This window comes from Vanacampus margaritifer, chromosome 14 (genome assembly GCF_051991255.1).
Source record: "Vanacampus margaritifer isolate UIUO_Vmar chromosome 14, RoL_Vmar_1.0, whole genome shotgun sequence".
Lineage (NCBI taxonomy): Eukaryota > Metazoa > Chordata > Actinopteri > Syngnathiformes > Syngnathidae > Vanacampus > Vanacampus margaritifer.
Genome location: NC_135445.1, coordinates 11,585,904 through 11,596,094, shown reverse-complemented (window position 1 = coordinate 11,596,094; position 10,191 = coordinate 11,585,904). Strand labels below are relative to the sequence as shown.

General features: G+C 37.9%; 1 protein-coding gene across 1 annotated transcript; it reads right to left on the bottom strand.

The window, feature by feature from the left end:
- Positions 1 to 1,186: 1,186 nt before the first annotated feature.
- LOC144033965 (inactive phospholipid phosphatase 7-like) lies at positions 1,187 to 9,346 on the bottom strand. The gene is made up of 2 exons (XM_077542402.1): positions 8,191 to 9,346; positions 1,187 to 4,307 (listed from the first exon to the last, which is right to left on the bottom strand). The coding sequence occupies exons 1-2, from the start codon at positions 8,660 to 8,662 to the stop codon at positions 3,919 to 3,921; spliced, it is 861 nt and encodes a 286-aa protein (XP_077398528.1). The 5' UTR covers positions 8,663 to 9,346; the 3' UTR covers positions 1,187 to 3,918.
- Between the last annotated feature and the right edge of the window lie 845 nt (positions 9,347 to 10,191).

The window sequence follows — 10,191 nt, the reverse complement described above, 5'->3', positions numbered from 1 at the left end:
TTCTTCATTCATTTATATGCTTGCATTAATACGATGGGTAATACTAAGTGAATTACATATTTTAAAATATACAATAAATAATTTCTCATCTAGTACAATATGGCAGTATATACTTTATTATTATTATTATAAATGACTCAAATAAATGTGTAGTGAAAAGTGGGGAGGGTATAATTATGTATTCTTTCAACTGCTAATTATTAAATACAGTAATTCAAAGTGCATAGATGATGACTGTATATTACTAGCATGGAAATGTGCCGTAAAAGAATAACAATTTGTTCTCATTTTTCGTTATATTAAAATAATTTCATGCCTAACGTGCACTATATTTAAATGTTTTTTTTAAACTTTAATTTATTTCAATTTTATGTTGAGTAATGCGTTCGTGCCAACGTCCCAAATGTGTGATGTATTCTCATTTGATTTCGCTTATATTTTATTTACCAATTATTTATTTTTATTACGGCGTCCAGTGATACATAGTCTGTATCATAAACTAATGTCGGATGCCCAGCGGAGTACAAATTAATGTGTATAAAACTATTTAAGCGCCACGCGCTATTACGTTAATGTCACACAAGCAACCTTTAAATGAAGAGGTAAAAAAGGATCCGTGTGTACATGTCAATTCCACTAGAGGGAGACATTGTTCTCTGTAAACACTCGCTTGTTTTAACTGTCTTTACTTGCTGGGAAACCTTTTTCTCACCCTCACTGAAAATATATGCATGGATGATACAACGTAAAAAAAATATTTATATATATATAATGAAAGTGTTGAGATGGCTAGCTTGTAGGAGAATGTGCAAAAATGTTCACGTTTTCATTTATGATAAGCATTAATATTCCAAATAGATTCCCACAAATGACTACATATTGCACTAAGCAGTGACAATGTGTTGTGAGTTCTTCATATGCTCGAGACACAACAGCACAAGAGTGTAGCGTCTGTGAGGACCAAAAACACGCGCAAGAAACTCAAGGCGCGAGCTCTTCACGAGACCTTGATTAGGGGGGGGGGGGGGTCAGCACCAGACTGTGTAATGTGAACAGATGAGTGGTGAGTTTTCTGTTCTGTTGTTTCATTCTCGTCATTTCCTGTCAGGCTGTCTTATGTCGCCACACAGGAAACATCGACGCTCGCTGTAGGCAACATCAGAAACCACAAGGAAGACACCTTGCACCGACTTTTCTGCATCTTTGTTTATTAACGAGATGGCTGTGAGAAAAACAGTAAAAACGCATCTTACCTGTACAGAACAAACTTCGACCATGGGCGCGCCATTATTTCAGCCCGTTTTGCTACATTCAGCCGTATAAAGAGCAGAAAACAAAAATATTGTTTCCAAATAATATTTTATGCTAACATGCACTCCGGCACAACAATTGTGGAGCTTTGTTTTAATAAACAGTTCATTCAGCCCTTTAGTCCATGAGCACAATATTGCCAAATATGAATGACTGAAATGAAGGAACATGAATAAAACTAAAGAAAAAGATGAATGACAGAGCAGATTGTAAAAGGATTCAGACAGCAGAGTGTTTTATAAACAATACAGTGCAATGGTGTACTGGAGCCTGATGGACAAAAAAAAATACAATCTGAACCTCAGGAGGTTTATGAAAAATGTGTCAGATATTAAAACGTTCTCATAAATCAATGCAAATGCATATAATAAATAAAAAGAAAAGAAAAGCCAATGTCACCTAATTTTCCATATTATAATATTCAATACATTACAATAATAAAGTTGTATTTTTTCAGGTGCATGATTATGCTCATAACGCTAACAACAATATATAAATTATAATCGTAACCTTAAAAACAAGACTTATTTCCTTACGTTTTAATTATTATTGTGGTTTATTATAAATGTATCAATACTTTAAAAACTGCTAAAAAAAATTTAAGTGAGAAGTTTACTGCATAAAAAAAGTCATCATTTCCTGGGGTTCAAAATTGAGACAACCTTGTCATTATTTCCATAGTGTTTCCTTTCCATAAAGTATAGCGATATTTCTATATTTTTGGGTTACAGTATACTTACTATAATGTCCTTGCATATGGGAAAGGAGGGCCACAGTCGATACGACGCCGAAAGAGCAGTAAAACGCATATAACCAACGAGCAGACTCATGCAGTTGGCTACATACGTAATGCCTATTACGCTGGGTGCAACTAATTACACACGCTGGCTCACGTGCCACCCCACCAAGCCCCGCCTCTTAAAGGCACATATCTAACGACGATACATACAGTTTTTTTTTCCTATACATTTTATGCTTGCAATTTTTGGTGTTCAAGTATGTGTGCCATCTTGTGGCATTTTTTGTCATCAAATTATTTTCAAGTGAGCTGAGGAGCTTCATGGTTTTCTGATAAAATTAGGTTTTAGCTGCCATCTTTTCAGGAAATTGTTTTTAAGTGAGTTGAGGAGGTTCGTTTTTAAAAAAATTTTTTTTAGACAGGAGTAGTTTTTAGCTGCCATTTTGTGGCATTGTTGCCTCCAAACTATGTTGAAGTGAGTTGAGGAGCTTCAAGTTTTTTCTTCTTCTTCTTAATAAAATAAGTTTTGGGTTGCCATTTTGTGGCATTTTTGCCATCAAACTATGCTGAAGTGAGTTGAGGATCGTCAAGTTAAATTATTATTATTATTTTTAAATAAAAGTAATTTTTGACTGCCATTTTGTCATCAAACTGAGTTGAGGAGTTTCAAGTTTTTGTTTGTTGTTGCCATTTTTGCCATCAAACTCTGTTGAAGTGAGTTGAGGAGCTTCAAAGTTGGATAAAAGTAGTTTTTGGCTGCCATTTTCTGGCATTTTTGCCAGCAAACTATGCTGAAGTGAGCTGAGCATCGTCAACATTTTTTTTTAAAAATAAAATAAATTTTTGGCTGCGATTTTGTCATCAAACTCTGAGTTGAGGAGCTCCAAGTTTTTGTTTGTTTGTTGTTTTTTGACAAAAGTAGTTTTTGGCTGCCATTTTTGCCATTAAACTCTGTTGAAGTGAATTGAGAAGCTTCAAAGTTGGATAAAAGTAGTTTTTGGCTGCCATTTTGTGGCATTTTTGCCACCGTTTAAAAAAAATAATAATTAATTTTTGGCTGCCATTTTGTCATCAAACTCTGTTAAAGTGAGTTGAGGAGCTTCAAGCTTTTGTTGTTGTTGCTGATAAAAGTAGTTTTTGTCTGCCATTTTGTGACATTTCTGCCACCAACTATGCTGAAGTGAGTTGATGGGCTTCCCGTTTTTTTTTGTTTTGTTTGTTTGTTTTTTGATAGAAGTAGTTTTTGGCTGCTATTTTTGCCATGAAATTATGTTGAAGTGAGTTGAGGATCGTCAAGTTTTTTTTTGTGTGTTTTGGATAAAATAAAATTTTTGGCAGCCATTTTGTGGCATTTTTGCCATCAAACTATGTTGAAGTGAGTTGAGGATCATCAAGTTTAAATTATTATTGTTTTTTTTTTAAATAAAAGTAATTTTTGGCTGCCATTTTGTCATCAAACTACTAAAGTGAGTTAAGGAGCTTCATGTTTTTTTTTGTTTAAAAAATAAAATAAAAGTAGTTTGGGGCATTTTGTAGCACTTTTGCTATCAAACTTTTTTGAAGTGAGTTGAGGAGCTTCCTTATTGAAACAAAAGTAGTGCTGACACGTGGCATCTTAGGGCCAGCAACTTCATCACACCAAAGTGTTTTTTTTTTTTTGCTGCCATTCTGGGGTCAAAGACCTATGTTGAAGTGATTGAGGAACTACATTTAGACAAAAGTATGTTGGCAGACATTGCGTAAGAGGGCTTAAAAAAAAAAAGAGACAAGTATCCGGTATGAAATGAAAGCAACAGTACGCGTCTGTTTAAGGCCTTTTCATGCAAACCTGCATTGAGAAGCGGTGAAGTCCTAGCGCAGGAGCGCAGTCAGGAGAAGGGGCTCCAGCTGAGGGTGCCGATGGAGATGAGAGTCTGGCACGTGTTGGACGACAGCCACACCGTCTCCATCAGGCCGAAGTGGAAGAGGCCCAGGGCGAAGCCGCACAGCACGTCCGTCAGATGGTGCCTGCCCAGCAGCACGCGCGACACCCCCACCAGGACGGCCCACAGCACCAGCAGGATGCGCAGGGGCACGGCCAGGACCAGGTGAGACAGCAGGAACTTGGACACCATGGCGGCGCGGCTGGCGTGCGCCGCCGGGAAGGCGTACGCGTCCATGGCCACGCGGTCCAGGAAGCCCGGTGATATCTCCCACGGTCCTTTGCGCTTCACCAGCCGCTGCACGCCCGCCACCGTCAGCACGTCCACGATCAGCGCTGCCGCAAAACATACAAATACGGTGCTACTTGATTTCATCACATTCACTTCAAGCTGGTGTCAACAAATATTTTGTGGCGCCTTAACTTGTGGGTTTAGGACTAGTGTGCACTCAAACCACTTACATCATGTAATTAATGGAAACGCCATGAATCTCAAACCCTCATAAAACACAAACAGAATTTTTTATAACCTGTTTTTTTATAATAAAAAACAAGCACTCAAAGGAACTGTATTGTACTTTATAGTCACAAGAAATTGAATGAAGAATATTTGAATATCAAGGTCATGCATTTATTCAATGGGAATCCTTCTTGGCCACCAGGAGGCAGTATAACACATACATAATAAATACGCCAAGAAGACCGTCACAACTACAGCGTAGTTATAAGCCGCAGTAATATTTAGGGCACGACTGACATATTTTGTTGTTTATTAGGTCAATGTTGATTATGATTGCAGATAACAATTCTGATAAACGATGAATCAACCTAAAAAAAAAAATTTTTTTTTGATCTAATGAATAAAAACACTTATTTTTTGGTCCCTTAATGTTCACGACAATAAAGATATGAATTTCAGACAAAACTGTTTTACTAGTTTCGTTATTCCATCAATGCGTTGTGTGTTAGCATTCAGCCAGCAGAGTTTTGTAAGGTAAAGTTCTGTGGTTTGGTTAAATATACATACTCTTTATTTGATATTTGAATTAAAATAAACTTCACAACTAGTAGTAGAAATAAACAGTTTGAAGCGTCTTTCTGTGAAAAATTGAAATACTTTATGTACTTAAAGTAAAAACATTCAATGTACTTATGTATTAAAGTAAAAGTATATGCTGTACATAATAAAATAAGTCAAAGTACTTCATGTTTTAAAGTCAAAATTAGCAGAGGGAAGTAAAAGTATGCATTCTAAATAAATAAGTAAAAGTATGCAACTAGTCAATGTACAAAGTCATGTCAGACAAATGGAGGCGATGCAGCACATGTAGCTTAGCAACATTAGCTTTGAGTGCACAGAGCAGATGTTTCTTTTTTTAGCTGCACCAAAATAGCACAGGCACTAATAACCACGTGGCCATTTTGAAAGTAACCCGTCAGCTGTCTGACATGTTAGCATTTCTCCCACTAGCATGTATACGGTGCATGACAAACCGCTACTTACTGGACATTAGGCACACCTTAACGTCTCAGGTGTGACGTTTGTCTTTATGATTGATTTATTTATTATAATTAATGATCGGAGCTAAACACTGGATCAACAGTTGAGAATGTAAAGCAGTGGAAAAAAGTAACTTCCTTGGTGGAGGTAATAACTCACTCGTGAAAATTTCAAGCCAGTGCCCACGCTAGCACAAAGTCCGTGTCCACACACTGGCTGTTGAGTCAGTATTATTCCACATTTGTCTGCGTGACGTGCGTGCACTCATGGCCGACAACGAGGCGCTCGAAAGCAGCCCCGCCAGGGCAAATTCCTTGTCAGAACGCTTGACTACCAAGCCGCCTTGCTAATCCACCTCGCTCTGACCTGCGTGCAAGCACTCATGGTAGACAACGAGGCGCTCTAAAGCAACCATGTCAGCGCAAAATCGGACTACAACTCTCTTGTTATTCCACCTTTCTATGTGTGACCTGCACACACTCATAGCTGACTACGGGGCACTCTCAAGTGGCCACACTAGATGACTATAAGAAGGGAAGATGCAATTGCGCTGGATAACCGCTGATGCAGACAAAGGAGGGGTTTAGTAGGGGAGGGGTTACTCATGGTCAGATTGATTTGTATTATTACAACAGATGATGTATCTTAAGACTTGTATGCCAGTAAGGAATGTTTAAATTGCCTGTCCAGTTAATAAAGATTTTGCAATGGTGACAGTTTGACCCTGGAACAGATTAATTTGATTTCCATTACAGTATTCACAATGGGTGGGAAAAAAATGTTTTTAAGGTGTTAATCTGCTCTGCCAGCAGTTTTGGTGCCAGGCTGCTTGTGTGGATTTAGGTCCTTAAACAAGCTTCCTACTGTGCAGTCTCACAAAAAAAAAAAAAAAAAACGCGGCAAGGAGGATCAACACATTCATGTAAAAATAACGCCGCCTGACCTAATAGTTTAGTTTTTGTAACAAAAGCAGTGGAGGTGATAATGATGGGAACGAGCACGTCAAGGTCTCCTCTCACAGTCATGTCGTCGTTTTGTTGTTGAGGATAATAAGGAGCGTGTTGTCTTATGAGGAACACAATCATCTTAACGTCTTTGTTTTTCTTTGATAATGGCAAAAAAAATAACAATACAAGTGTCGGCGCAAAGGCACAGATTGGCCTCCAATCAGAGAGCCGTGTTGCCCCATTTAGCAGATTTGTCAAGCTCTCGCCTCACTAATCTGTTTTTGCCTCCACACTACAAAAGGAGCATTTGGGCCACGTTGGGAAAAGAAATCATGATTGCACCCAGAGAGGGTGAAATGCAAAAAAAACAAGTCAAATCTCATGAGATTATAAATTTAGAATTACAACAATAAATAGCACAGTTATAATATTACAGGGAAGGGAAAATACTCAACTTTATGAGAATAATTTTATCATCTTATGAGAAAAGAACCATGATTTTAGGAAAATACATTGTTGTATGTTATACATGACTAACATTCAAACTATCAAGAGATTAAGGTCTTACTATTTTGAGAAAAGGTTGCAATTTCATGAGAATAAAATTGTAATATTACAAGAAAAAAACTGAGTTGAAATTTGGGGAATCAAGTCAAAACTATGAGAATGAAAGCAAAAGACTACAGCAGGGGGAAAAAAGTTGTAATTGGGTGAGAATTAAGGCATATTATCAGGAAAAAAGCACACACAGATCATCATCATCAAGTCCATTTCACAGTTTTACACCCAAATCTGAAACACATCTGTATTTTACGTTGGTCCTCACTTTACATGTTTCAAACATAAATAAACCCCTTAAATTATAGTTTCCTTCGCTTTATTCTGAGAAATTGGGAATACAAGCAGGTAGGCTATTTTTGGCTATTTACTGCACGAAAAAGCATTTCCAGTGTTTTCAAATAGACAATATCCATACATTTTTAAATACCAGATCCTGTATATAATTCATTAATTGATGCTCTGTAGCCAACCTTATTCACTTTTCTATTCACTTTTATGCATAATTGGGTCAATATTTGATTTATATACATAGCCTAGATGTAGAAAATGGAAATGAACATTCCTAAACATTCATGAGTTGTGCAATGTTTTTTTTCCTGTTCCTAATATATGCGACTTAAAGTTTACGTTTTTCCTTCCTTGTGTTGAGATGATGAAGGGAAATCTGAGTTTGTTCATTTTGGTTGTAAATGACGAGTTCATTCAATATAAAGATTTTCCTCAAGTACTTGCATTGGTTTGCAAGCAAGGAGCAAAATACACACTAAGCAAAAAAATATGAACATTTTGCTGTAAGTGTGTATGCTTAAGCAACAGGTATTGGAACATTAATGGTGCAGCAACACACAGACAGACAATGTATTCGTTATCCTCTGCAAAAAAAAGTATATTACTGCAGTTTAGTGGCGAGCGACTGTCTGTGCTTTTTGATGCACAATTTATTTAATCATTGATATTTTATTTATGTTATTACTGATTCAAATTGTGTATTAATTATTAAAAACACATGACAAAATATTGTTGTTGCTACTGGAACGGATTAAGGGCAATGTCAATCATTTCACTGGGGACAGCCGATTCAAGATGCAGGTGTTTTAATTTAAGAGCTTGCGCACAGAACTAATTAGACTTGTATGTCAAGGAAGAATTTCCATATTCAACCTCGCTGTCCTTTCCAACTTTTCGCAAGTGCCCATTTCGCGTCACTCACCCAGCAGCAGGTTGACGAGCACCTCCTGGCCGGCCAGCGTGTTGCTGCGCGTGAGGCACACGACGGTGCCGACGATCCAGGTGAGGCCGTGTCCGGTGAGCGCCAGCAGGTTGACCATGGAGCGCCAGCCGCCCCACGACGACCACACGTGCGCGCACACGCTCATGCGCTTGGACAGGCTGATGTCGATGGCGAGCAGCGAGCTCTTGGCGATGCCCTTGAACGACGGGTTGAGCTGCATGCAGTCCTCCTCGGGCAGCCGCTGCTGGGCCGCCTCGCCGGCTTCCTCGCTCGGCTGGCTACGGACGGAGCCGGAGCGCCTCGGTCCCGCTCCGCCGCCTCCTCCTCCACCGCCACCGCGGCTCTCCGGGGGGCCTCCACCTCTCAGTGGCTGACTAAGCGACATGAACTCGGGTCTGTTCAGCACGTTGTTCCGCTCCCGAGCCCTGGGTCTCACGCTGGTTCCGGGCATGTTTTGATTAGACCTCTTCTCAGCCCGACATGCAACAGTGAAAATGGCTAATAATAACCCCCTCCCCCGCTTTCCTCCCTTCCTCCTGTGCCCTTAACAGATATATTTAGAGCGGGCGGAATGTGCAGTGGCCATGCTCGTCCGTGGTGGAGGTAATCCGACCTGAGAGCGACATTTCACACTTCTACATAAACAACAACGTGCATCTCGACCACCAACGCGACGCTGTTTACTTCCGGGTATGCGCAACAAAAATGCGCAACAACAATCAATCGTAACCCAAACAATGGTGTCTGTTAATTCGCGTCCTCTACGCAAGTGACGTAGCGGTTCGACGCAAACGGTTGATTCCAGGTCAGATGCGCACTGGTAAGGAAAGAAAGGAGTTCTCCAAGGTACTTAAAGGGGAAAGAAAAATACCCAATTCATTGTATTAGAAAAATGTAATCTAATTTATGTATGTAGGCTATTATTGAAAAAATCGTTATTAAACATTACAATGCATAGGCCTATATTTGAGGCGTTGGAGGTAAAAAAACCCCAAACATTATTAACAACAATGAGTTAGAGAGAGAGAAAGAGAGAGAGTGAGTGAGTGAGTGTGTCAAGAGCAGATATGATGGCAACCTGTGGACTCTGCCTAGCAACAAGTGACCAATAAGCAGAAAGAAACTCAAGGAACTCTGTTCATTACACATCTGCTAGCTTTTTTTTTTTTTTTTTTTTTAAGTCACATTAAAGTTATAGGTTTTATTTATGATAATAAAATAATTACAAGAATTAAGTTGTATTGTTACAATATATATCACGTTGTAATTACAGGCGATTAAAGTGGTCACATTGCAGCTAAAACGTTATAATCTTATAAGAATAAGGTGGTTGTGTTACAGATAAAAAATACATATTTTGAGAAAAAATGGTTCATTTTTAAGCTATGTTCAAAGTAATTCATGAAAAAAGTACAATAAAAACAATTTATGATAATAGCCATAAATAAAAAAATTAATAAAGTCGAAATAAGATAAGCAAAAAGTTAGAATTGTTGTATAAAATGTTATAAGGAAAAAAGTAGTGTAAAAATAAAAACGTGTATTTTACGAAAATAAAGTGGCAGAAGGAGAAAAAAATCTAGGGGTAAATGCTGTTACAATTTCAGTAAATAGTGTGAAAAGTATTCATATACAAAAAAAATAAACACTCCAATTTTGTAAGAAATAAAGTTAATAGTAATAAGTTTAGTTTACCATATTAAAAAAAACTAATTGAAGTAGTAATTTCATGAGAATAAAGTGATAATATTACGGAGAAAACAATACATTTACTAAAATTGTAATCACAAAAAATATTTAATATTACTGAAAACACGTTTTAAGGAAAAGGGGGCAGTTCTATCTGAATGAAATCAAAATAATTTGCGTTCTAATACGAAAATAAAGAAAATAAAATTGTAGGTTTTTATGAGACCAAAAATAATACATATACGAGTATTTTTTTTTTATTTGAATAAAACGGCGACGTTGCATGAAAAG

What these genes read in the sequence shown, in the direction of transcription:
- LOC144033965 (XM_077542402.1), bottom strand. Translation starts at nt 8,662, where the DNA reads ATGCCCGGAACCAGCGTGAGACCCAGGGCTCGGGAGCGGAACAACGTG. An exon ending in GCTCGTCAACCTGCTGCTGG is followed by an intron (nt 4,308 to 8,190) that starts GTGAGTGACGCG and finishes GTTTTGCGGCAG; the next exon opens with CGCTGATCGTGGACGTGCTG.